Here is a 26,180-nt window from a genome sequence, read left to right as displayed (position 1 = left end):
TTTTTTTAACGGGTCATCTGCCTGCCATCCACAACACTCCTCAGGGTTCCAACATTGATGGGATAGACGCGATGGAGGGGGAAGAAAGAATACTTTGTATGGCATCACGAAATAGGAGAGAGAATGAATGGGATAGTATCAACATCGCTTGTCGCAATCAAATTCTCTCAAGACGACATGTAAGAAGAGTACAATCCACAAGGCCTCCCATCGCTGACGTTGATGTCATCATGAAACAATCCTCACACCAACACATCGTCCGAAGAGAAGCTCTTTACCGCATCACACCAAATGTCGGTTCGTCAGTCAGTGCGCACAAGAGCCTGTTATAACTGATGAATACCGGACTCCTTCAATATGGCCACCTCCAAAACATCCATCAAACAACAAACCGAATTTTGCTCCATCTCGGACTGCTCGTTTTCCGCCGTCCTCGTCACTATAACCTCCAACTTCATTGCCACTCCCGGTTGCCATGACCCATCCGCCCCCCTTCAGTCTTCGAGATGGCACTGATCGAAAAGAACAGAGATCGAAGGGCCGCTATCATTCGAGCCCTCGTCTTGACGTCAAGAAACAGCCTCGAATGGACCATCCGGAATCACTTACAAAGGGCTGTTCCTCTGTGCAGCGTGATCTCGACATCAAAGCATCCCCGAGGCTACCTTTTTCCCCCTCCTTGGACTCCTTCATCGCGTCTGCCGAGAAACTTCATGCTTCAAATGTCAGCGCAGACGTCCCGCAGGGTCCAAACCAGACCGATTCTCGAACCTCTGAGCTGAACACCCAGATCTCTCGCGAGCAATCTGGGTTTGCTACTAACAGCTCCCCCAAGGACGAGGTTGTGTCCTCAAAGAAGTCTCACGGTGAACCGATCACAGCCACCAGAGATGCCTCGATGGACAAACTCGACGCTACCCGTACTTTCAGCGAAGTCGAATGTTCACTGAAAGGGGTCAAAAAGATGCTGGACGACATCATTGAGAAGGAGAACGCAAAAGTCGTGAGCACACTGGCCTCTCTGGAAGAGGGCCGGAAGAAAAATGGATGAAGACGTCATGCGGGCGAAAGCAGAGGGTGCCAAAGCAAGAATCACAAGGACACTCGAACTTTCTCTAGCGGGGTCTAGTAAAATGCTGCAGGAGGTCATCAACAATTCAAATGCAGAAGTTGCGAGAGCATGCGGACGTTCTCTAGGAGAGTCCAGCAAGAACTTGGAGAAGGTTGTCCAGACGGCAGAAGCAGAGAAGGACAAGGCTGACATGGCATGGGCACGCGGACTCTCCCCGGAGGAGTTCCAGAATGAACGGGACTACCGTATCAAGAAGGCAAATTCAGCGAGACAAAAGGCAAAGCAGGCAAATTCTGAGACAGAAATTACCGAGAAGGAAAAAGCACAAGGTGACTGGGAACGCAAGATTGAGAAGCTAATAAGATACTACGACGGGCCGGAGTGCTACCACGAAACGATCTACCCCGTTACCCAGCGCGTTGATGGACAACCACTCGTCTGCAGCTGGTGCGGCAAGAAACCAGATCTGGGCACCCTCTATGCCTGTACACTGGACAGCGAACCTTTCCTCGAGGACGACTATCCCAGAAACCCGGACAAGGTACAGGTAAAGGCGAAATATGGAACCTTGGGGAGCTGCCACTAATCATAACCTAGTACGTCGATGATGCCATCAGTCGCCATTTTGCCAAACAGATGGGTCTTGGTGCGGACGGACCTGATGTTCGGTATCAAAGTGCCTCAGTCGTTGTCAACCAGATGACGCCGGAGCAACGGGCATCGTACACCCCAGAACAACTCCAGAGACTTATTGAGCAACGTTAACAGGTATGGATATGATCACGCTGTTTTAAGAAGCACCCTCCTCACGCAAATCACAGGTCCTCGACACCTTGGCCCAGTCCCGTGCACAAGATGACCAGCCAGGGCATAATCTGCAGTACTATGGGAAGGAGTCCTATCCCCGGGATGACAAACCGTGGATTCGCAAACCAGAACACTTCTGCAGTCACAGCGTATGCATACGCTGCCTAACTGCACGCGAGCGAGAGAGATGTCTGTTCAGCATAGATGCTGTGTTGAAGGGTGACGTCTCGCCCAGTCTTGCCCTCGGCTTCACCCCTTCACATCGGCACCGGAGGCTAGTTGCCGACGTCAAAGCTGTGAAAAACATTGGTCTTCGGCTTGTGCAATTGGTAAGAACCCTCCCCTCTCCCTCCCTGTAACAATCCATGCTGACAAAAGAGCAGCCAAAGGACCACCCGGTGACACCTCGGAAAATTGACTACCCACCGACTCAAGTACTCAGAAAACATGAATCTAGGCCCGCCAACACATGATGTTATAGGCTCCCTCAAGTTGGCGAAGAGGAAGAGGTTACATACAGCACCTCTTGGGAACTTGGTTTTATTGAGACTTTGTATTCATTAATTTCTCGCCGGTAAGGGCAGGTCTGGCATATCAGGAGTTGGAAATACACTCGCCATAGATTTCCACGTTGATACCCCATAGATTAGACATAATACCTATTGACTAGGCTGTCCATAGAAAAAAACGAAATGAATACATACCCCGATTAGATCGGGAATGCCTTCATCTCCTGCAAAGTCCAATATCTCCTCATCTTCTCTGCCCCCAACTCCTTCACCTCCTCGTCTAAATGCCTCAACAACACCTCCCCCCACCCTTCCATCTTCTCCTTCAACACCCCCATCTCAAACTCGCACTCCTTGTTCTTACACTTCTGAAGATACTCCTCCATCTGCTCCATCCCATCGTGGATCACCCTATGTTGACGGATCAGTTCACATTCTTCTTTTCCTTTCCCGCTCTTCCCGCCCTTTCCCCCTTGTTTCCCGCGCGAAGGCGGCACCGTGGACCGGAATTCGGGCATCTTGCGCCCCAGAAGCGGATAGAGATACGTCTCCTCGATGGAGTGGTGCGTCTCAAGGTAGCGGACCAGATTCAACCCTTCCTCGAGAAACTGTTTGAGAGACATGCCAGCAGGCCGGCGGTTGGTGGCGCAGGCGGCTTGGAGAGTGTTGAACATTTGGCGGAAGTGCTCGTGCTGTTGGTATGTGTTCGAGAGTCGTGGTTGTTCGACATTGTTAGCTTGGAGGGCGGCACAAGTACAATAAGGGGCAAGATAACTAAGGGGGAAGTACAAAGTAATCCATCTTCTCTGCCAGCCGGTTGTAGATGCGGAACTCTTGAGGGGTAAGAGGAGGGAGATCTGGTTGTGGTTCGGGATCCGGCTGGAAGGGTTCTTGTTCCGATCCTGAATCGCCGTTCTGTTGGTGGCCTGCCAGGGCCAGGCCCGGCTCCGTTGTACCGGCGGTCTGCTCCGCCCCCCCGGGTTTCGGCCCCGCTGCCCCGGGTGCTGTATCCGGAGCCATTTCGTGACGGTTCAATCACGCCGTATGTATGTACACAGGCCGCCGCGCTGTTTCAATTTACTTCCGGGTCTCGGGATCACTGAGTTGGGCTGTGTGTCTATTCGTCTGTGTTAGAGATATTGAACCGGCATGGGCATATCATGGATATAAGATGGTGAGAATCATGAGAGAACACGCTTCTCTCGCAGTGATGTACATACCAGCAAACCTGCCTCAATTTGTGTCCATCAGGCACCTTGAATGATCGCTGCGGAGACGCATTGTTACCGAGCTGGGGGAGGGTGTTGAGAAGGGACAACGTTCATTGGCTCTTCGGTGGCGTCTCTACTAGTGACTTGTCAGCGATTAGAAATCCAAAATTCACTGAACTTTTGGGACTGGGCCTGGTTCACAGAGGTTTTACTTCTTTCCGAGTCAGGAAATCAAGACACCTCGGGCGAAATGTTGGTGTCGATGAGTAATAAAACGGGGTTCTGGAGTTCCGGCTATGGCCACGGTTCTTCAATTCATGGAAATCATCGGGTCTCTGGGTTTCCGATATCTAAACCTGTCCCCTCCGACGCCAGCCCATTTTCAATCATCGACCTCCCCTGTTGATGCAGAACCGCAAAGAGAAAATGCCATATCAGCGTCCTTGCAAATAAAAACCACTACCGATATTTCCGCTTCAGAGTCCACATGCCCTCCCCGTGCGATCCATTCTCCTCCAAGTCGGCCACCGTGTCCAACGCCAGCCTGAAGATACCCACTGCTTTCTTCGTGGCGCAGTACCGGCCGAAATGGTCAACTAACTTCTTGGACGGCACCTTCCCATTATGCTTTTTCATGAACATGATTATCATCTTCTCGAAGTCCTTCGCTCTGCGAACCGGCTGCTCCGGCCTGCCTCCTGGTGTCGCCGACCTCGAGCCATGCGCGCTACCAATCCCAGAACCTGGCTGACCATGTACGCCACGACGAGGGTTGGTGGGACGACCAGCTTCGCCCACCTCGCCCGTCCAGGTCACGGTGCCGATGGTGATGGTGCGAGCTCGTTCGGCCGCCCGGTCCAGACTTCGGGCGGCGTCCGCTGCCATACGACCGGCTATCTGCTGGAGCATTTTGGGATCGGCCCTGACTTTGTTTCCGTTGATGACATCGTCGTGCTCGAGCACGCTGTGAACACCGTTCTTTGCAAGAATGCCTTCCAGGATCCGATCCCCTTCATTCGGTGGTGGCTCGGACGACGCCTCATAGTCTTCAAGGCCTGCCACGCCGTCAATATTCTGGAGATCAGCTTCATCACCGTTGGTACCAGTGTGAGGCTCCGCATTTTGTTTCTTGGTGAGGTGCGGTGGAACTGGCATTGAATCACCATGGCCTGGGAGAACAATCTGTTTCGGGTCTTTGCGGGTGTTGGACTCTGGGCCCTTGAGGAGCTCGCTCGTTTCGGTCACTCCATCGTCGTAAGAGTTGAGGCTGAAGAGATCCTGGAGATCGTTCAGATTGAACAAGGCCTGTTGCGTCGGATCCTTCAACACCTTGTTGGAAAGGAACTGCTTGAAGATCTGACGGTGGTAAATCTTTTCCTCAATGGCACCGGCGACCATTAGCCGGCAAATAGTCACGTCCTTTGTCTGTCCGAGCCTCCAGGCTCGCTCTCGAGCCTGAACGTCGGTAGACGGGTTCCAATCAGGATCGTAGATGATAACACGGCTGGCGCCTGTCAGGTTGACTCCCAATCCGCCGACCTTGGTGGTCAAGAGAAACATGTCGAGATCTCGAGAGTTGTTGAATTTGTCCACCAGCACCTGCCTGTCCTTGATTGGCGTGCTGCCGTCCATCCGGAGGTATCGCATGTCGGCCAAGCCCTTCACAAATGCCTCGAGGATATTTAGCATCTGAGACCCTTGACAGAATAGCAGAGTCTTGTGTCCTTCTCTCTTCCACTTGAGGAGCAGACACTTGACAACAGCCATCTTTCCAGACTTGCTTTCATCCCCCCAAGCGTACCCAGGCTTGGCCTTGAGATGCGGGTCCAGGAGGTCAGGGTGATTGCAAATCTTGCGCAGGACGCTAATGCCGTACAACGCGTTTTTCGTCCGGTTCATGATCGCTGTCATGGCTTCCGATTTGAGAAATGACACATATGCCTCCCGCTGCGGGGTGGTGAGCTTGCAGAAAAGGACCTTCTCGCTCTTCTGGGGAAGATCCGCGGCAACGTCCACCTTCAGACGCTGAAGCAGGTAGGGACTAATGGCGTCCTTGAGCGTCTCGGCACACATCTGCGCCGTCATGATTTGCAGGTTTGAGGCATTAGCATAGCCTCCCTGCTTGATAGGTATCTCGAACTGAGTGCGGAACTCGACCAGTGTGCCCAGGCGCATAGGGTAAACGAAGTCAAAGAGCGACCACAGTTCGATCAAGTTGTTCTGCATGGGAGTACCAGAGAGGATGATGCGGTTATGAGTGCGCAATTCCTTGCAGGAGATGGTGATTGCCGTGTTCGGGTTTCGGATTTTGTGGCCTTCATCAAGAACGGCGTAACCCCATTCCACAGGGATCAGCACGTCGCCATAGGTTTGCAAGCCAGCATATGTCGTGACGAGCACATGGCCATGCTTCACCACGCGGTCGACAATTTTCTTTACTGCCTGGCTGCGTGCGCTAGGCTTCTTCTTCTTCTTTTGCTCTTCCGCCCACGGGACAAAATGGTCTTCCATCTCACCCTCATGACGGACATTGAGCATGCCGCTTCCTGAGGAATGCAGGATAGAAACGCGGAGTGGAGGCCACCAGCGGTGGAACTCATTGACCCATTGCTTGAGGACGGTAGCCGGGGCGACCACGAGGACGGGCTTGTCGAGCTTCTTGCTGTAGTGAAGAGCGGCGATAAAGGATATCAACTGGACTAATGCAACGTCAGCGGCATGCCTCCACGAGCTCCTAGCGCGTCAAACAGAGCACAAACCTGTCTTTCCCAATCCCATCTCATCGCCAATGATGCCGCCAACCTTTTGTGCGTACAGCTCTGCAAGCCATTGCACACCAGTCTTCTGATAGTCGAAGAGTGAAGGGTAAATATCACCAGGCAACTTCAAGCCGTTGCCAAGATGGTGGTCTGGATGGTTCGGCAAGGGTTTGAACCACTCCTCGACACCGTCAGATCCGTCGTCCACCGGCTGGCCCAACCGCTCTTGCTGGCACCTCCTGGCGAGGCTCCGTCGCCCAACCCAGTTCTTGAGCCTGGCCTGGTACACCGCCTCATTGCCATCATCGACGTTGCTCAGGTCGACCTTGGCTTCCTCCTTTTTGGTGGCCTTTCCACGTTTCCGCTTTGCCGTAGTCTCAGTCAGATCAACGTCATCGGAAAAATCTGACTCGACATCCTCTGTCTCAGAATCCTGCTCTGGCTCAAACTCTTCATCGGACTCGACATTTGTCTCAGTCTGCTTCCTCTTCTTCCGCGGGCGGAGAGAAAACTCGGCCTCGACTGTGGAAACGGAAATGCCGCCATCTTCTCCAAAGCCCGGGGCTCTCAGGATTTGGTGGGAGCGAGGTCCTTCAACCTCATGTTGCTCCTCCAATTCCTTGGCCAAGGCCTCATCTTCGGCGTCCATACCCGCATCAGTGAGCTCGTCGTCAAACTCTTCAAGTTGACCACGAAAAGCAGCAAATGGGGTGATTTTGCCAGTTCGAATCAAGTATTCGCGCTGCGTCTCCCCGGGAAGCCGGGCGCGCGAGGATGGCACTTGCACCTCCTCGGTGTCCTGGTTGCTGCGCTTCTCTATGCGGGCTTTGAAATCTGCAATGTCTTTGTCGCAAATCTCAATGTCGGCTTTGATGTTGTTGATCTCGTTTTGAATCCGAAGCCTGGCAGAGGGATTGGTGGTTGAGCGCAACTTCTGTTGCCGTGTCCGCAACTGGACTTCGAGTCTTGACTTGTGCGTTTCGGCCTTCTCGATGCGCTTAATGTCTCGTTCATTCTCGGCCTCTGCCAAGGCACGACTGGCTTGGAGAGTGATGTCTCGCTCTAAGTCATCTTGGTTTCGGACATTTTCCGTTAGGTGCTTGAGGGCTTCGTCATCAGCATCGGCATCATCTTTGGTCGGAATTGAACCTGCGGTTTCTTGGCGGGGTTCTTTGGTTTTGGCCGGTGCAGTTCCATCAATGGTCGGTCCAGAAGGACTCGACGGCTCCGGTCCGGAAGCCATAGTTCAGGTGGTGTTGCAAGGAACGATCACCAAGACCCAATCCGCGATGTGCGATCCGCGACCTGAGATCACAGAATCTGCGAGTTGAAGGGTTGTCCGCGACTCGAAACCATCCGCGAGCTGAAGAAGAGTTGTAAATCCGCGAGCTGAAGGGTTGTCTGCAACTCAAAATCACAGAGTTGTCCGCGACTCGAAATCACGGGATCGCGGCAGAATAGAAGGAATATAGTTTGATCAAGCCCCAATACTTCTGGGTCAGAAGTCGGGCTTAACGGAGAGACGCCGTCATGTGTTAAGAAGGTGAAAGAGGTGTGTAAAGGAAAACCCGTGGATTGGAGTTGGGGAGAAAGACTTGAGAGTAAAGTCAGGAGAAAATAATCGAGAAAGCCAGGAATGCCTGCGGGTCTGGTTGTAGAGAAAAGAACAGAGGAAGTGAGTGAGGTCGAAGAGAAGAGAGATTGAGAAAGTTGGACGCAGCGGGAGTGAAGAAAACCAGGGAATAGGGTCGCGGAGAAGAAGTGAGAGAGAGCGCGCAGCTGACGTTGAAAACAATCGCAGATGGTGACAGAAAAGAGAGGCTGGAGAATGACTAGGTTGGTACTCAAGGTCGGTTGCCTGAGAAGATATTATCTCAGGCAGCCGTTCGGAGATACGATGAATCTCATTGAAGCACGATGGTTGGATTGATGACAAAGCAAGACGCTGTTGGGCGTGACTCGCGGTTTGGCGTCGTGGCGCAGGCACGCTGTCACATGATCACTTAACCCCTCCGTGCTCTGGACTGTGCAAGTCACTGTCCAACACCCCAGCGACTGCATGTGGACAACCAGCAACACGACCTATCAGTCATGTTTGGCATCATGAATATGATGCCAATGCTGAGGTCTCTTTTCTTCCAAATTAGTCTTGAAGCACTTCATGATAAACACTTCTATCCATGATTTAAAGATTGAGTTTTGACATACAAGTGTATATTCTGGAACTTGGCTGTGAGGTATGTACCTCACTGTATTGTAGCACTCCCAGTCCTTGTATCCTCTACCTATACACGCATTGGTAGCTTACGTCGATAGAAACAATGGAGAACTAAGCTATTTTCTTGACTTTGCAGCAGTTCCTGTGCAAAACATGGCATTGCTTCCAGGATCTGTTGCAGCCAGCGCATGGCAAGCTACGTGACGTGTCCTTATGGCGGATGCAATACCGAGGAGGTAATTAAGAAGGAGAGCCACTCTGCTACAATGCCATGGGTGGTGGGAGAGCAGATCGTAGATCGTAATGGCTTCTGCCTCGCGATGACATCAAGATGCCCACCCTGGCATGGAGGCCATCATGGGATGGCCCGGGATACCACCTTGGGCAAACTGAGTGTTGTCTACCTTCGAGCCGTCCCCGATGAGGAATTATAAGGCGATCCAATATATCCGAAACTGGACGTAGCCATGCAAAAGATGCATGTCAAACAAGCGCCGCCAAACAAACGCCTAACTAGGCACCCTGCTGGATGTTATGTTCCTCTCGTTGGCCAGCTAGTGTATCACCCCAGCCATGCAACCCCATGGGCGCCGTCGGCAGATCGTCCTTGGGGAAGTTAATTCGGCACTTGACGCGGGAAGCAAAGGTACGCACGCCGAAACCGCTCCCACCCGTCGACACTCCCACATTACCATCTCCGAACCCCTAATAAAGCCAGATAGTACCACACCACTCTGGTATGGTGCCTGAGTTTCCCGCACGTTGCCGATTGGGCGCTTAGCCGATATAGATGCACCCAAGGTAGGGGTTACAACCGTGACTTTGCAGCAGGTGAAACATTCCATCAACATACATACCCCCAAGACTTCCGTGCCGAATTACTCAGACACACGTACCTACACCCGAAATTTGGGAGTACACCTGAGGCAGAGGACTGCACATGCTTCTAAGCAGGCAGACAACCTTGAATCCCGCGGCGTTTCGGCAGCGGCTCGAAACGAAAGGGACGTGTGGTCGCATGTGCCTGAATCCCGCATTAGCGCAGTGTGTGAAATATCGCCAGTCAGCCCGCAGGTGCCGCCAGGTACCTATGTTTGTTGGTCCAATGGCCTGGACCGATGTAAGTTTGGAAACAGTCATATTTTTGTTCCTGGACCAAGTTTCACGTCTCGTACTATTAGCTGTGAGACTGGAGTTATTAGCCACTCCCCCAACCTTTAGTCCCGGCTAGACTCCAAGAGAACCTCCGGACAAACCGGGCTTTCACGCGGTCCAAGGCCGAGACAGATAATCCAACTTCGTGGATTGCTACCCCCACGGATGACTGCGGCCAGCTGGAAGGGTGCCATATATGTAACACAATGTTGCCGTCAGGGCTTTTGCATGCCCCAGAGCCACCAAAGGTGCTGATGAACCAACAATTCAAGGATTGAGCAAAACAATGCTGGGCAATGCCAACTCAACAGAGAACATGGTCAAGCGCAAACTTTGTTCCTTGCTCATCTCTCCTCCTAGTCTGCCCCTAGGAACCCATCGGCCCTCCCCTTGTAGAAACAGTCAAACCAAACAGGGTTGATACCATTTCCTGATCCGGACCTGTCAATCAAGAGAGGCAGCTCGCATCCAAAAACTTCCACATCGGCGAATTTTTCTCATGCCTGGTTAAACTTAATCGGGCCCCTGTCAGAAGCAGGGAGGTTACAGCGGGAACCAAGCCCTGGAGACCGAGTTCCGGCTTGGCCGCCATGGGCAGGATACTACCTGAGGAGAATCCCAGGTTACAACAGAAGCGGTGAGATTCAATGCGTCAAAAAATCGTCGTTTACCAGTTGCCTTTTTCTTGTGGCATATTCATGCTCATGGTCTCGATTCGAGAACCTCATGAAATTGAAGGGGGATGGATGAATCGCAACTTCAAGCGGCATGGAGGTTCCTCGAGGACATCTGAAGTCGAATCTTGGCAAAAACCGTTGCAACGCCACCCAGGGCAGGGCTGAGATGGGGGTTGACAAGGAACCTTGTTTGACAAGGGTTAAACAGATCCGCCGAGCATCGTCACTCAATGACATGGCCCTGGGATAGTGAAGATTGAGGGGTTGGCGAGAACTCAGGAAGTGTAAGTAGGCAGAGTCAAGGAACCCAACAAAGGGATGACGAGATGAACACTCTCTCAGTCAACGAGAACCTGCCCGTGTGCTTAAACATTAATAACCCTCCACGACCTAACTGGCAGCCATCAATCACTGGGAGAAGCGTTCAAGGAATAAGTGATCCCAGACCCTAGTTCCTAAGTAGACACATCTTGTGATCATCTGATACCCATAGCCTATCTCGGGTAGCAAAAACCTCGAAAACCCAGTTCCGAGCGCTTCTCCCAACTTGTTGATATACCACCAGTCAAAAGAAAGAAGACGCCAATCTAAATAATCATCATCGCTTAGGTCGTGCGTCGGTCCGTATGTGATGGGGCCACCTATCATATGCATCGTTCTCCTCCAGGAAACACCTTCTATACCTCCGAGAACCAATGCCGTGTCCGTTTGATTGGAAGAAAAATGTAATGAAGGAAACAAAAGGAAAATGATAGCAAGGGGCAAGACAGAGATACGAAAAACAAGAATCTTATGGGTATATGAAGCACGTGAGAAAGAAAAGAGTGATCATGTGTTGACGACTTCAGGGGTATCTCTGCGATTAAGATCCGCCAACGCAAGTATGAAAAATCCAACATCCAAAATCGAACCAACTACCACCTCCATCCACCATATTCCAATACTCGACAACAAAAGGAACAAGTGAGCGATAAAGAGAGGAGTGGAGATGATAGGCACCAAGGGTATAACAATAGGTAGGATGTGAAAAGGTAGAAGTGAAGAAGGCTCCAAAATGTTAGGTGTGCTGCAGCATGGGGGATGCTGGGTGCTTGTCGGTTGTGTGAGGCCCGGGGCTCGTGTCGAGAGTCTTGCGAATCAAGAATTGCTATAAGGACCAACCAACTGGTGTGTTAAGGCGTCGTTGTGTCCGATGAACTGGCTGAATGTTCTCGTCCGTCATTTGAATTGTTGGAATGGCGACTGGGCGGCACTGGTGTCCCCTGACGCTGGAGCAGTGGTGGAGGTTGCTGATGTGGCTCCAGGAGGGGACTGTAATTGCTATATGTTCTCAGCTCCCAGCAGCTGCGCAGCCCTTTCGCGACAGGCAGCTGGTGTGAACCCTGTGCCAACCTTATTGGCAATGATGCGCCACTTTTCGTTCTCGTAATCTTGGATTGCCATCCGGAGTTTTTGATCCTGTAGTCTGTCAGTCAGCTGCTTGAACTTCCAAAGAGCTGCGGCAGAATACTAACCGTTTCTTCTGACCATTGGGTGGTTTTGGCCTTGAGCTTGGTGCAGTAACGGACCTGGAGCGTCCCGCTCGATCTTCCCGGAAAGAAATCGGCGATTTGCTTCCATGTCAAATTCTTGTTTTCCTTCAGGTCGATCAGGAGCTGGTCGTCTTCGGGGGTGAACTTGAGCTTGGGACCCTTCGGCCGCGGAGCTGGTGGAGGCATTCCCGCTTGCCCAACCATGCTGGGAGCGCCACCTCCCCCGCTGCCTTCCCCTTCTCGGCGCATCATCTTGGCCGGCGGGCCCGTGTCTGGTAACCGATGGTGGTGATGAGTGGGCGGTGCTGGAGCGGGTTGTCCGTAGGCGGCAGCAGCAGCAGCAGCGCTCATTGGGGTCTGCTGTATCGACTCCAGATCGCCATGCTCGAGCTCGGGCATGCCGGGGACAGAGAGATCGAGGTCATCGGGGCGCGGGCGCTTCACACCAGCGGTGTGACCGTGGGTTGGAGTCAGAGTTGGATACATCGGCGCGACGACGGCATGGGGCGACGGGCCGGCGCCAAAATGCGATGGTCCGGGATGTCCCATGTGCCGGGCTGAGGGGTGACCGGCGAGATGGGATGGGTCCGTGAGAATCGGATGAGGGTGTGGGTGGTGGGGAGGAGGCGCGTAGTGTGGTAGGCCATGGTGCGGCTGGTGGGAGGGCTGTTCGTGGATGGGAGGAGGAGGCGGAGGTGGTGGAGGGGGCGGCGGCCCATGATGCTGGATTGAGGCCCGGTGGTGGTGGTGCGCATCATATCCATGCGGAGCCTGGGCTTGCTCCCCCGAATGCGGCTCTTGCGGCGGGTAGTTGACATTGTAATCTGGTCCCAAACGGTAGTTGTCCGCCAGCGTGCCTCCAGCACATTGGGTCCGCCAGAGCTGTTCGCCCTGGCTGGTCGCCGGACTCTGCTGGATGGAAATAATTTCACGAGACGGAGCCCCGATGGGCTCCTTCTGCTGTGGTAGTGACACTTAGCTCGGAGCGGAGAGGTCCCGTCGAGCCTGTGGTTGTTGGCACCCTCCGTCGTCAGGAAGACGGCAGGCTGCTTCTGCGAAGGTAGGATCCCGTACGAGTGGTAATCGATGGGAAACAGAACGCATGGGATATCGACGAGGATACGCTGTGCGTGTGTGTCGATGATGGTCAGTGGCGGCCGCGACGCACTCCGGAGGGGGTCTGGTCTCATGCGAAATATCGGCGTCTTGGTGCAGGCTATTGGCGCCTAGGAAGCGTGTGGTCGCGGTAGCCGTTGTGTGGGCCCTAGTTTAGTGGTTCATTGCCTGCGACTATATGTATGGGTGCGCGTGACACTCAGTGTTCTCGTTGATGGTTCTGGAAAAGGCATCTAGGGTTTGCAGGGCGGGATGGATGGTGTGGAGGAGACGGCGATAGCAGCAGTGTCACCCAACAACTAGGTCCACGGAAGAGAAGAGAAGTAGGGAAAAGAGTCACGACGTTCAACAAGGCAACCACCGAGATGGTAGAATAGTATTATACCGTTGACTATATAGCACGGGATGGGATGGGGCTCCGGACGCTTGGGGGGGTGTGGGTAGGTTTAATACCCTTCCCGATTCCCTTTTCCACCCCAACGTGGGCGTTCCGCCAAGCAACAGACAGCAAGATGGTTCTGAGCAGAGCGCGGAGCCCCAAGGCATCTCTCGACCACCGATGACGGTAGCATAATTTGAGGATCTTATGCCATGGTTTGGGTGCCGGATATAGAAGCCAGGGGCCTTCCCTAGTCGGGCATGATGCAACGGGCGAGGGAAGGGGGGTCCCTTGACAGCCACATCAAGCAGGGATTTGGGGGTGAGTGATGCAAGAAATCCGAAAACCCCGGAGTGATTAACCGAAAAGAGGAGGGTTGTGGAAAGGGTTATGATTAAAAGACAGACGACATCTGGAAACCCCATGGAAGGATACAAACGGCTGTCCGGAGAGGACGTACCTAGAATATGAAACACGGCCTTACCATGCAGTCGGGGATGGGCATGACAGTAGGCGTGGTTTTTGGCGGGGAGGGGGGGGAGGGGGGTGTTGCTGTCAGCGCTCCCTGGAGCCAGCCTGCCGAATGCAGCCGCGGCACTTGCCTGACGGTAAAGCTTGGTAACGACATGCCCTGATCTCACCCTCCTGGAGAGGGAGGGGGCGAAGAGTGGAAGAACCACGGGAGGAAGTGGCTTGGGGTTGGGCGCAACACCTCAGCATGGCAGAGGCCAAGACGGCTTGCACGCGGCCTCTGAGAATCGAGGCCGACCGTCAAAGGCCTGGTGAGACACAGTAGGTACCACGGTACGACCCCAAAGGCCCTATCGAGGATCTCCGCTTGGAGGCAGCAGCAGCCAGCAGCCAGCAGCCAGCAGCCAGCAGCCAGCAGCCAGCAGCGTGTGGTGGGATCTGTCCTGGAGCTCCCCCTCCTCTTCGGGCAGGGCCTGCATGCCAGAAAGCGCACCACCAACATGTCCCTTCAACCAGAACAGGGCGGCCATGTCTGGGAAAGGTGCGGGCAGCGAGCGGGTCGCTGGTCGAATTTTCGCCGTTTTGTCCGAAAGCAGGTATATCAGAGCCAGGGTGGGCTATATCAGACACCCGAAAGCGATCGTTGGCCAGGGCCGCTCATAGGGCGGCGGCAAGCAGAGACGGGCGTGATTAGCTGCCGGATTGCCGGACATGGGGAGGAGAACGGACGATAGCAGCGGATCCGCGTTGAGGTTGGACTGTCAGCTCTCCAGTCGGCCAGCAGCCTCGAGACGCCAGGATGTAACCCACACATTGAGGTCGTAAAGGCAGACTGCTCAAGCGCCGAGATGGGGTCTCTCCCCCCACCAACTCTGGCTTGCTCAAATAGGGAAGCACTGAACCTGGACTCTAGAGACTGACAGACATTTCGCAAAGACGTAGACTCGGGCTCTGTCACGGGCTATGGAGAAAAGATGGCGATGATGGCAGGTTCCGGCCTGAGATGGAGGTGGTGTTTCGGGACACCGGGCACCCCGCCCACCGAAGTGGAGACATCTCACCGCTGCACCAAGCTCTCCCTGGCTGCACAGAGAGGTGGTCGGCAGGTGTGAACAGGTATATGGCGTCGCGGGGATGCGGGGGACATGGCCGCTGTTCCTGGGTTTTTTTGTTGGTGGCTCGGGCTTGTGGGGTGCAGAGCACGAGAGGGAGAGACATCTAAGATAGCTTGATGATCTAACGGCGATTGCAGCCGGCCAGAGCGAGCGAGGGCGACCAGACCACCCCCCTAGGTAGTCGTGTAGCATGCATTTCCACGGTGCTGGAGGAGCCAGAGGCGGGTGGGATGGCGAAAGGCACTGCGGGGAGAATCGTGTGCACGTATTCGCGACCCAGATGCGTGATCGACTTGGACCGCGTTCCGCTGGCGGCGAGGATGTGGAACGGCTCTGGCTCGAAGAGGCTTAAGTCCGGCGGCACCCCCAAGATTGCAAAGATTGCATGGCAATGCTGATTCCCAGTTAGTTGCCATTTCACTTCTAATCCAGGTTAGCCCATCGCACAGGTGTGCCTGGCATGGTGGTCAACATACACTACCCCATCCATGATGTCAGCTGGACGATGATGTAGTCTCGTACATACACTGTGAAAAAAGTATGGTCTGCTTGATAGGGCGGATGAAGCATGAGATGATGGGTTGTTTGCCTGAGCCGTTGTGAGTGGCTCACGGAAAGGACCCGCAAGAACCGGGCCCACATCAAATCGCGTGGCTCCAGGGTTCGAGTTGACCTACGAAGTACGGAGTACCTACCTGAGTTACCGCGTTAGTTCGAGACCAGGCCCTCGTACCTTGCCAGCTGGAGGCCCTGAATCTTGGCAGCCGGGATCAGCTGCAAGACCGTGGTCGAAGCAAAAGTCGTGCTTCGCATGAACAAGACTTGTTTCATTCAAACCTTGTAATTAAAACACATTTTATGCTTCCGCAACTGTCAGATTGATGTCATGTCGGCCTTTCGAACAGCTGCTGTCCTGGAACTTCTTCTACTCTCTCTCTCGATATCGTCGTCCATCAAACACGGATGTTCCCATTATTGAGGGCAATGTCCATGAAGGTGAGCTACCAAATCTTCACGGCATGCAGTTAAAAAGAATTGCCTGATCTGGAGTCCGCGTCAAGAGCCGTGGCACCACATGTGAGGAGGCCCCGAGGGTTCTCTGAAATTGACGTCAGCTTCATCCATAGCTTCACGGCAACTGACAAGCAGAGGAGCAAGGACAAGGTGGACGGGAGATCGGGAACCGGCGTGTTTCCTCAACGAACGTCGTAGGGTAGCATTCCGCAAATCTCAATCGGGGACCGCGGACACCTCAGAATATCCAAGTGAGCCTGATCATCTGACATCGCATCCATTCTCGTCGGCCTATCCCTAGTGCCTATCATTGTGGAAGCTGGTTTGGGATGGCCCGAAAGACACGCTCCAACCGGCTCCAACCAGAAGAACAAAAAAAACTTCATCTTCCGATCATATGAGAGTTTTGCTTTCGCCCGAGTGGTCGATGCGTCGATGCCCCCCATCTCCAAGGTTACAACGCGCCACATGAACTGGTGGGGAGCTTGACTTGTTTCACAAGAAAGCAGACCCAGACAGCAACCGTAACGTCGTAGAAACGACCAAACGAAGCATGCGCTAAAGATGAGGTGCGTGGTTGACAACCACAGAATGCAGTTCAAGGAAACACTTGCATTGCCAGTAATGTTGCATGAGGGCTTCTGCGTCGTTTCATAGCAATTAGGACTCGGCAGACCAGGACGCCGTTCAGAGCTTGCGCGAAGTACCTTTATACGATACGGAGTATACTCTGCGCTGTCAGCTCACCATTCAGTTGCTTTACCACATCATCCACCGTTGCCGGCCTAACTCTCTCATGGAAATGAAGCTTGGTATGTATGTACCGACTATCTAGCGCTTTTTGACCCTCATTCTCTGCACCCCGGCCTTCGGTCCAGTTCCCGATTCTCCTGCGTAGCATCGGACTCGGCCGGGCGGCATTCACTTCGGGTCAAGGAGCAAAACCGTGTGGGGGACGCCGTCAGATCGGATCATCGGAGTGCCCGCTGCGCCAAGACGACTGCGACACTCATTAACCCCCCGGCCCCGGCCTGGTCTGGATGCCGGAAGGGCTGGGGCTCACGAACGGTGGGTCAGAGCGTTCCTGGCCCTATGAAAGTGAACCGCCATGGCTGCGGAGAACGGGAGTAGTATGTACCTATGTATGTATGTACAGACCTTCGTCCATAGGTAACTACTTAGCTCCCTGCGGAGTATCAAGGTGGTTGCTCATCATGGAACTTGGCATCAGTGGGCAGGCAGATACGGGAATATGTGACCTCTCTTCCATGATTCCTTCGTCTCTTTCCAGGGCGATCGGAGGATGTTACGACAGACCCCTCAACACAAGGCAATTTTGAAAAAGAAAGGTTACGAGGCTCGACAGGCTGGGTCTTGTTGGTTGCGTCCTCCGGGCATTTTCCTTCGGAAATTTCTCCTGCAGGCTGCAAGGGGCTCTTGGCATGCGTCTTCCAGGCACAGACGTCTGACGCCGGCCCCGGGTACCAATACGGCATATGCATGGAAACATGAATCGAAGCTTTTGTCGAGTTGCAGTAGTCAAGGAGAAGACACAAGTCCCCCGGCCCATTGCTCATTCGAATTCGCCAGGTAGTTCACGGGCCATCCGATGTGGGCCGTTTGTCAGCGATGATGTCGTCCCAAGTCCCTCTGTGCTTGACAGCTGACACCGTTAACCCCACGACCAACCTTCCGAAACTGGTATGCCTGTGATTCCCAACGCATGAACGCATTGAGTGCAATCTTTTGGACGTAGCTGAAGCGACTCGCCAACAAATCAGCCCGACTGCACCGGGTCGTGCAGCACCGCTCCTCTGACCCTGAGCCCGACCGGCGGTTGGTCACACAAGCGTGCTCCCGCTCTCCCGTGTAGGATCGCCCTCGTCCCGCGAGAGCCGAGCATCACACGCCCATTGCTCTTCCCATGTGTGCAAGTTTGGGACACCGGGACGTCGTTAACCGCACATCTCCCCCCGGTTCTCAGACAATGTCATCGGCACAAGGATCTGATCCATTAGATAGACAGGAATGGTACTCGTACACAATAAACATCCATAGGCACAGCGTGGATCCCTATCCCGAACCATAAAACAAACTTTGGCATGCGTACATTGCAGCAAGAAACACCTTGAACCCACAAACTCAAATTATATCCTTGCTCTTTGCAACCCATCGTCCCAATCCGAACGGCCATCCGATCTCCTGGAGAGTCGATCAAACAATCTGCGGCCAGTTCCGAAAGCCAAGCTCATCTGTTGGATGCTTGCTGACCATCCGCTCCTGCGTGCGCTCCGTCCCTCGGTGACAACATTTCCCTCTTCCCCGGTCCCATGTTCGCAAAGACCTAGAACTCAACAGACCCCACCTCCCCTCACCAGGTATGCGCAAATCCCCATTCCGTCTATGCAAAGTTATCCTGCCGGTCAACCCAGATATCCTCGAGCTCGTTGAAGCTGGAGAAGTGGACAGGCCGATGCTGGTCGCTGTAGAACGGCAGCGGCGTGTCGAGCTTGACGTGAATCGGCTTCTTCTCTAGCCCTCCGAAGGCGCTGCCCATGAAGCTGTAGTTCCATTTGCCGTTGTCTGGCACCAGGAAAAAGCCCTTGAACTTGTCACTGAGCAGCAATTGCCGCCTCTCGCCCATGGACGTTGAGAAGCCCTGGGGATGGTCGCTGCCGAGGTCCTTGTTCTCGGCGCCCCACGTGTACCCTTGCGGCGTGAGGGCCCAGGCGGACAGAGACACGCTGCCGGGCGTGAACGCCACGGCTACAGTCAGCGTCTTTTGCTTGTCCCACGTCGGGTGCGCATCGATCAGCCTGGCGTGGTTTGTCACGTCGACAGCCGACATGTATGGAAGTTCGTTGCCTGACATGGTGTGGATGATGCCCAGAGGCTCCATGCCCTTGAGAAGCTCATGTTGAGGGAGATGCTGCGGCAGCTGAATGTTGCGCAACCCGCCGATCTGCGGCACCATGACAATGCACCTGATCTCCTTGACTTGATCGTTGTCGGGCGGCGAAGATCCATACAGGTAACCGGCCACCTGCACCCGGAGATCCGAGATCGTGATGAACTTCTTGAGGATGTTCTTGGGCATCACATACGTGATGTCATCCACATCGCTGTCCACCGGCGCAACATACATGTTGTTGGCTCTTGTGCGTAGATTCGATGTAGCGATCGCCCGGGTGCGCCACTCCGTCTTGGACGCGAACGTCTGCTGCTCAAACTGAGACGTCGTGGTGACAATGATCTCCTCGCCATGCACGTTCTGCGTCTTGGTTGTGACTGCCGTGAGTTGCTGTTGCTCTTGCTGCTGCTTCTCGATCTCTGCGGCCTGCTGCCTCTGCAACGACGGCGCCGAAATCTCCATGCCCAAGATGATGTCGCGCACCTCACTGGTAGTGAGGCTCGACACGTTGACATTGTTCTTCTTCCCGTAGTCGTGGAGGATAAGGTCACGGAGCTGCATTTCCACCTTGATCCATTCCTCGTCGGTGAGCGAGGGCCAAATGTGGTGATCCTGCGTGATCACCGTCTTGTCTGGCCGCAGGATGAGCTTGGTCTTGTCTTGGTTCACGTGCAATGCCCTAAGGATGAGGATCAGGCGGGAGAAGGCCGTGTACGACGAGATTGTCTTCAGCCACTCGTCGTACAGGTTGAAGAGCACCATCTGCGGCTCCGTGGCACGCAGGATCATGTCTCCTAGCTTCTCCACCTTCATGGCAGCCTGGAACGGCAGCTGAAGCTCCGATGCACGAATCGAAATGTTCGGGAAATCCAAAAGGTTGACTTCGAGAGGATCAAGTAAGCCCTTGCGTGTCACGATGAGTTGCTTCGGCTGCTCTTCGACTGGGAGTGAACGGATCAACGCCGCCACTTCTTCGGCCGTCTTCCATTTTGCAAGCTGACCGAGACGCTTTTGTCCCGCCCAGACGCTGGTATGAATGATCTTGAGGAAGAGCTGACCGGTCCGAGGGTTGAAGATGAAAATGGCGCCGTTGATCGGCTTCGTTGTCAAGTTACCCTCGAACGTCTTGTGGATGGTCACCCGGTAGACGTTCGTGTCGTCGATGAACAGCTGGATCTGGTTGCTGAACAACTCCGAGTAATTCTGGGAGTTCAGGAATTCCTGGTTGCCCTCGGAAGCGTAGAGCTGCAAACCCTTGCGGATGCGCTCGCGAAGCACATACAACGCAGGGTTCGCCTTCATGATCTTGCTCATGGCTTGCTGGATCAGCGTCTTCAACCCTGGGAAGTACTGTCCATAGGCCGAGTAAAGGTTGTAGGCGAGGTCGATCCCGATCATCAGACCAGTCGGGGACGGGTACAAGCTCATGCTGTCCGTCGTGTAGTCGAGATACTTCGCGCGGACGTATCTCTCGATGTCGTGGGAGTCGTAATCACCGTAACGAAGCTGCACGTCAATCCAGAACTTGCTGGTTGTGGTGGCCTCGATTACATCCTTGTTGTCAAAGAGCAGGGATGGTCGAGTCACGTTCCACTTGGGGCTGCCAAAGAGCTGGATGTCGGCGCAGGAGCTGTTCATCTTGTACGACTTGCGCGGGTGGATGGTTTCCTTCTGCACCGACTCAATGCTCAGGGCCTCCAGCTCCTGGTCAAAGACTTGACATAGATCCATCACCACGGATTCATGGATCTTTTGCCAGAGATGTGCACGGAAGATCTGGATGAGGGAGATCTTCAGGGTAGGGATCTTGCCGTGTAGGAAAATGCCCGTCAAGTCAAGCTGGACCTGGAAACCGACATAGACGTTGGCTCGGTTGATCGTCGGCGACCACCAGAGGGTGAAACGTCGGTTGGGAATTTGGTTGAGACCGGACCGTTGGGCGTTGGTCAGCTTCTTGAATTGCATGGACTGTACCAAAACTGTTAGCATTTGCGTTCGATGAAATTGGGCGCAACGAGAGGGGTGAAATAACTGACCTGTTCGAAGCCGGAAGCCCGCTCCCAGAAGAGACCCTCCCATGACGGGAAGCCCGTTGCCTTGAAGAGGGTGTGTTCCAAGATGGTCTCGACACCGCCAAGGGCCTGGATGACATCCGTCCGATACGCGTTGAGGTTCCACAGCTTGCCATCATGCCTCTGGCTCGTCCACCAGAAGGGATTGCTCTTCATCAGCTGGTAAATCTTGAACTCGGCCCGAGCACGGAAACCCTTGTCGAAGCTCAGTGTGCTGCGGTCTTTTTGGAACAGGGTGTTGATACGCGGGAGGCCGCGGTCCCAGCTATCCTCCAAATCCTCGAGGGTAAGACGCCTGTTCTGCTGGTTCGCCTCGAGACGCTTCTGCGAGTACTCGGTCCAAACACGCTGAGAATCGATGAACTCGGCTTCCCAGGGGATGATGTAACGGAAGATGTTGGGAATCAGCGTTTCTTCTTCATGGGACATGCCGGCCCGGTAATGAGTGACGCCAACATCCGTTTGCTTGGACCAGCGCTTGTCGCTAGCAGGAATCAGGATGTGGGAGCCTGAGATCATTCCGAGACCACCCAGTTCTTTTGGCGTGTAGAAGACTGCTGGGGGGAAACGCGATGGCATCTTGGAGTTCAACCCAATCTTCACACGAGTTTGGATCTTTGTCTCACACTTGACGATGGTGTCCAGCAAGTTGACCGTTGACACTGCGGCTTCACGGTAGTAAGTGAACAAAGCAATCAACGCCGTGTTCCACTTGTTGGCAATCTTGGTGAACGTGGTCGATCCCGAAGACATCAGAATCTGGCGGATGCGGTTGTTGAACTTTTGGATGTCTTCCTCCGTCACCTGAAGGAAAGCATGGGCTGTCCGCTCTCGGGTTGTGTTATCAACCAGCGACCAGACGCTATCCTTCACAGGGAACTCGTCGTTCTGGTTGCGACACTTTGGCAGGATACGAACCTCAAAGCCGCACATGGAAAACAGGAGGTTCGGGTTGTCCTTGCTGTAGACGCTCACGAAGCTGTCTTCCCACTCGATCGTCGTGATAGAGCGGGGAAGACGGTTCTTGAGATCCCAGAATACAGCCCTGCCCAGATTCACGTCGTGCCGCATCAAGCGCATGCGTGAATCTCTTGGCCAGCACTTCTTGCTCTTGTAGCCGATGACATTCTCAAAGTTGGGATCGGGCTGCTCGGTGAGGAAGCGCTGGATGAGATCCCTCGCCTCGTCGGCCGTGAAACGCAAGAACACCCATATCTTGTCGATGTAGCGGGTGTACAGCCGGATAGGATGCTTGGTCTCTGTCTCGCGGTCCTGGAACTGGAGGAAATCGTTGGGGTTCTGCGGTGGACCGGCAATCTCGCTCGCTCGCTGGGGGCCGAGCAAGAGGAGATCGAGGATCAAACCGTAGTACTGGAAGACGAAGGCAGAGAACTGGAGGCCACGAATCATACCGTAGCTGTTGACATGGCTCATATCCTTATACGTCAAGGTGACGTTGTTCTTGGCTGTGATGTAGTCGGCAAGGTTGTGATCCATGATCAACCGGAGCAGCGAGTTGAGCAGGGTCAGCTCGACTTTCTCATAGACCTTGGACAGCTGCGTCTCGACCAGGACATTGCATTCGCCGTTTGCCGTCTCCCAGACCTTGTCCAAGTTGTTGATACCCTGTGCCCACTTGTAAACGAGGAGGGGCGGGACTTCGGAGTCGGACGGTTTCACCCAGGCCGGGAACAGATGCCGCTGGTCAGCCTGGTACCACAGGTACTGATCGAGATACGCATCGCTGATCTTCTCAATGGGCTCGATGTCGTAGACGGGATTGATCGTGCTGTAGTTGTCATTCATGTCGATGCCCACCTCCTTGAAGGCACGCTGGGTGAGCAAGAAGCGCTTGATCCGTTCCAAGGTGGTTCCCGGACTGTCGTACGCCTGCTCAATGAGGGCAAGCTCCTCGCGCTGGCTCTGATTCAATCTGCCCTTGGTCGAGTACACCTCGCGGAGGCGCTCAAGAGCCAAGATGAGAATCTTGGTGTCGTGCTTGTACGAAACACTCGGGAAGGGGATCGGTGAAAATTTCCGAGACTCGAGCCAATGGACCGTCGTCGTGTAAATGGCAACGGCTTCCTCAGACGACACGTAGGGCCCGTCCTTCATGTGGTTGTGCTGCCTCTCCTGTTCTGCCTTGAGCCACAAGCGCGTGAGACGACCAACGTTCTTTTTGGCCACAGTCTTGTCAACGGTTGCACCTCTCCGAATCCGCTCACGGTTGTAATGCGCGACAGAGATCCACCAGTCCGCCTTTGCCTTGACATATCGGAGGATGATGTTCTCAATGGGCGCCGGAAGCCCAGGGACCTTCCATGGGATGTTGCTCTTCCAGCACCGCCAAGCCTCAGAGAGATGCTGCAGGACTGTGTTGACCTTGCTCTGCTTGATACCCTCAGGCATCATGTCCATGAGGTCAGCCATGACAGATGCACGAAGCTCGAGATCGAAGTGCGACTCGACGCGCTGCTTCGTCACAGTTTTGGCAACGCCTTTGCTGTGGCGACCCTCGAACTGGCGGGAGAGGAGATTGCCGAGCCACCGCTCAAGCAATGGGATGATGCCGCGCATGAAGAACAGCCAAACCCTCCACGACGGGGCCCAGAAGCCACATCCTGGACCTTTTCCAACCGCATCGGTATTGAACCGGTAGTAAATGAGATGCTTCAGATCCTTGCAAGAGCGGATCTGGTGCATGAGCTTATACTTGTACCGGTACATTCCCGTTAGTTGCCCGACGTGGTTGAAGGCGTAATGGATGCCATCAGCAAGCTGAAAGGCGTCGATGTTGCCAAGACGGTACTGGACCTGGGCGTCCACGATGAGCTTGGTCAGCCGCAGGATCTCGCGCATCAAATGAAACGCGTTGCCGAATCGTGACTTCTTCCTCTCCTTTGTCGTCAACGTCTTGACAGGCTTCAGATTGAAGTTGTAGTCGAGGTGAAGGTAGGTAAGATTCTTGCGGTGGATCAGGAGATTGAGCATGTTGAAGCCCTGGCGGCACACCTGAAGGCCAGCCTCAACCCAGTCGATGGTCGTTTGCTGGAAGAACTTAGTCTGCTTCAACGTCCTGAGGAGGCTCTGTTTCTGTAGCGACTTGGGCCGCTTCCTATGCAACTCGTTGAGGACGTAGGTCTTGAGCAGCTTCTGGTAAGACACCCGGACCTTGACCGGTTGCTTGGGCGGACAATGCTCCAGGTACCAATGCTTGACAAGAGGAACATCCTGAGCCCGCACCATGCGACCGGATCGCCGGTCGAAAGGATATGGAGCCCACCAGAGCTCGATGGCTGCCGCTGTGTCTTCGGTCGCCAGCTCCTCCTCTGCAAGGAATGGCTCGACACCCGCGGGAAGCTCGAAGGCCTCTTCCTCAGGCTCCTCGATGTTTCCGGGGCCGAAGAGCTCGTCTTCATGCGTAATCTTGACATTTTTGGGCGCGACGGCCCGCGACGAGATCGGGTTGATGGAGCTGTCGAAGTAGAAAGCCGGCAGGTCAGGATCATTCGCACGGGTGTATACAATCTGAGGGTAAGAATGCCAGGACAGGTGCACACTCCGCGGGAGCGAGTTGTAGAGGTGCGGGTACGCCACGCGGCACTCGGTCCGGATGGGATTGCGGAAGATGATGCGATCCATGGCGTTGAATTCACCAAAGTCTTCATCGTTCGGGTTGATGTCCTTGTACAGCGGCTCGAAGCGCGGGCCTCCGGGTAACGCCACATTCAAAGCCTTGGCGGTGAAGAAGCTCTTCAACTCGAACAGATAGAAGTAATTCCGGTCAACAACGTCGGTCACCAGCGGCCGACTCAAGCGGTAGAGATTGGACATTTGCTGGAGTGTCAAATTCCACCGCTTGTAGCTAGGGCCGTTGACGTGAGGCGTATCGATGAGCGGCTGATGATCGTAGAACCACTCGTAAACAGCGGCCTCTTCCTCCTCGTCGAGCTCCATCTGGATGGGCTCAAGTGGCTCAACATCCTCGATGTTTTCGGACCACGACAAGGGAGGCTCTTCATCGTCGAATGGCGGGAATCGCATGCGCTTGAACAGGCGCCGGTCGCGCTTCTCTTTCCGCATGGTGCTCCACATTGTTGCCCACTGCGCGAAGAAGACAGGCTCGATGACGCGCGGGATCTCGTTGACGAGGGTCAGGCAGCCGTTGACGTGGTACAGGACGCGAACCTCACGAGCTGACTCCCAAGGCATGGGCATGTTCTCGAGCAGCTTCAACACGGCATGCGGCATGAACTTCAAGGCACCGAGGTAACTGCGTTTGTCGCTCGTGTACTTTTTCTGGGAGACGTCGCCAATATCCTTGACGATCTTCCGCAGGTGTTCGGGTGGCATATCCGCTTTTTGGGTCTCGACGAAGCCACCCTTCCTTTTCTCGCCGAACCGGTTACGCTGCATGCGAAGCCATTCTTTCTTCTTCTGCTCAAACTTGGCGAATAGGGGGTCGATTGGAGGTCGGTATCCGGGGGGAGGCGGCGCCGGAATCGCAGGCGGAGGAGGGAGCGACGACGGAGGGCCGGGAGGCGGAGGAGGCGGAGGCGGAGGCGGAGGCGGAGGGCCCCAGCCTGGAGGAGGCGGCGGAAGTGAGGACATGTTGACCTGGCTGATGGAAAGTGTCGGCGCGTTTGGTCTCGAAGAAAAGAGCTGATGAACCAGCGAAGCTGCAACAGGAGAAAGGAGGATGCGACGACGGCTGCTGCGCTCTCGCGCGACGGAGGCCGATGTCAATTGATAAGGGAACCGAGACGAGTCTCCATAAACGATGATCCGTCGGCTCCAGTCCTTTGCGGATCGAGATGGTGACGACTCGGTTGTCGGAGTTGATGATGAGCCAAAGTTTTGGCTGGTGTATTTGGATACAGAAAATCTCAAAGATCTCTCGCGAAGCCAGTGGCGCGCAGATCGAACGCGGCAGGTTGGCCGAGTCCCGTTTGGAGCATCGCCCCGATAAAGGCATTGCCAACGAGACTATGAAAGCTTGGCGTAACTGGTGGTAACATCTGTAATATCACGTGGAATATCACATGATGGATGTGGCTGGTGGGAGGCGAGCCATTGACAGGAGCCCAGAAAAATTGAGTTTTTTTGGGGCTGAACTTTCATGGTGACGAGGATTCAAAGACAAAATTTGACATCATCCTCGC

General features: G+C 54.4%; 6 protein-coding genes across 6 annotated transcripts; 2 read left to right on the top strand and 4 right to left on the bottom strand.

Annotated features, from left to right (window-relative positions):
* Window positions 1–1,133: 1,133 nt before the first annotated feature.
* VTJ04DRAFT_186 (uncharacterized protein) lies at window positions 1,134–2,352 on the top strand (the record flags this gene model as incomplete). The annotated part of the gene is made up of 6 exons (XM_069359593.1): window positions 1,134–1,619; window positions 1,670–1,735; window positions 1,806–1,840; window positions 1,894–2,028; window positions 2,115–2,208; window positions 2,263–2,352. 6 exons carry the CDS (start codon window positions 1,134–1,136, stop codon window positions 2,350–2,352), a joined length of 906 nt encoding a protein of 301 aa, XP_069222796.1.
* Window positions 2,353–2,588: 236 nt separating this feature from the next.
* VTJ04DRAFT_185 (uncharacterized protein) lies at window positions 2,589–3,408 on the bottom strand (the record flags this gene model as incomplete). The annotated part of the gene is made up of 2 exons (XM_069359582.1): window positions 2,589–3,080; window positions 3,178–3,408. 2 exons carry the CDS (start codon window positions 3,406–3,408, stop codon window positions 2,589–2,591), a joined length of 723 nt encoding a protein of 240 aa, XP_069222795.1.
* Window positions 3,409–4,058: 650 nt separating this feature from the next.
* VTJ04DRAFT_184 (uncharacterized protein) lies at window positions 4,059–7,601 on the bottom strand (the record flags this gene model as incomplete). The annotated part of the gene is made up of 2 exons (XM_069359571.1): window positions 4,059–6,298; window positions 6,359–7,601. 2 exons carry the CDS (start codon window positions 7,599–7,601, stop codon window positions 4,059–4,061), a joined length of 3,483 nt encoding a protein of 1,160 aa, XP_069222794.1.
* Window positions 7,602–11,728: 4,127 nt separating this feature from the next.
* VTJ04DRAFT_183 (uncharacterized protein) lies at window positions 11,729–15,483 on the bottom strand (the record flags this gene model as incomplete). The annotated part of the gene is made up of 4 exons (XM_069359560.1): window positions 11,729–11,866; window positions 11,923–12,900; window positions 15,224–15,415; window positions 15,469–15,483. The coding sequence occupies 4 exons, from the start codon at window positions 15,481–15,483 to the stop codon at window positions 11,729–11,731; spliced, it is 1,323 nt and encodes a 440-aa protein (XP_069222793.1).
* Window positions 15,484–18,022: 2,539 nt separating this feature from the next.
* On the top strand, window positions 18,023–18,340 carry VTJ04DRAFT_182 (uncharacterized protein; the record flags this gene model as incomplete). Its single annotated transcript, XM_069359549.1, has 2 exons — window positions 18,023–18,072; window positions 18,157–18,340. 2 exons carry the CDS (start codon window positions 18,023–18,025, stop codon window positions 18,338–18,340), a joined length of 234 nt encoding a protein of 77 aa, XP_069222792.1.
* A 96-nt stretch (window positions 18,341–18,436) lies between these two features.
* Window positions 18,437–25,629, bottom strand: VTJ04DRAFT_181 (uncharacterized protein; the record flags this gene model as incomplete). The annotated part of the gene is made up of 2 exons (XM_069359538.1): window positions 18,437–20,914; window positions 20,983–25,629. 2 exons carry the CDS (start codon window positions 25,627–25,629, stop codon window positions 18,437–18,439), a joined length of 7,125 nt encoding a protein of 2,374 aa, XP_069222791.1.
* Window positions 25,630–26,180: the final 551 nt, after the last annotated feature.

Source organism: Mycothermus thermophilus, assembly GCF_041956435.1.
Source record: "Mycothermus thermophilus strain CBS 625.91 unplaced genomic scaffold VTJ04scaffold_1, whole genome shotgun sequence".
Taxonomy (NCBI): domain Eukaryota; kingdom Fungi; phylum Ascomycota; class Sordariomycetes; order Sordariales; family Chaetomiaceae; genus Mycothermus; species Mycothermus thermophilus.
Note: the sequence above shows the minus strand (reverse complement) of the source record. Positions and strands in the feature narration are given on the sequence as shown.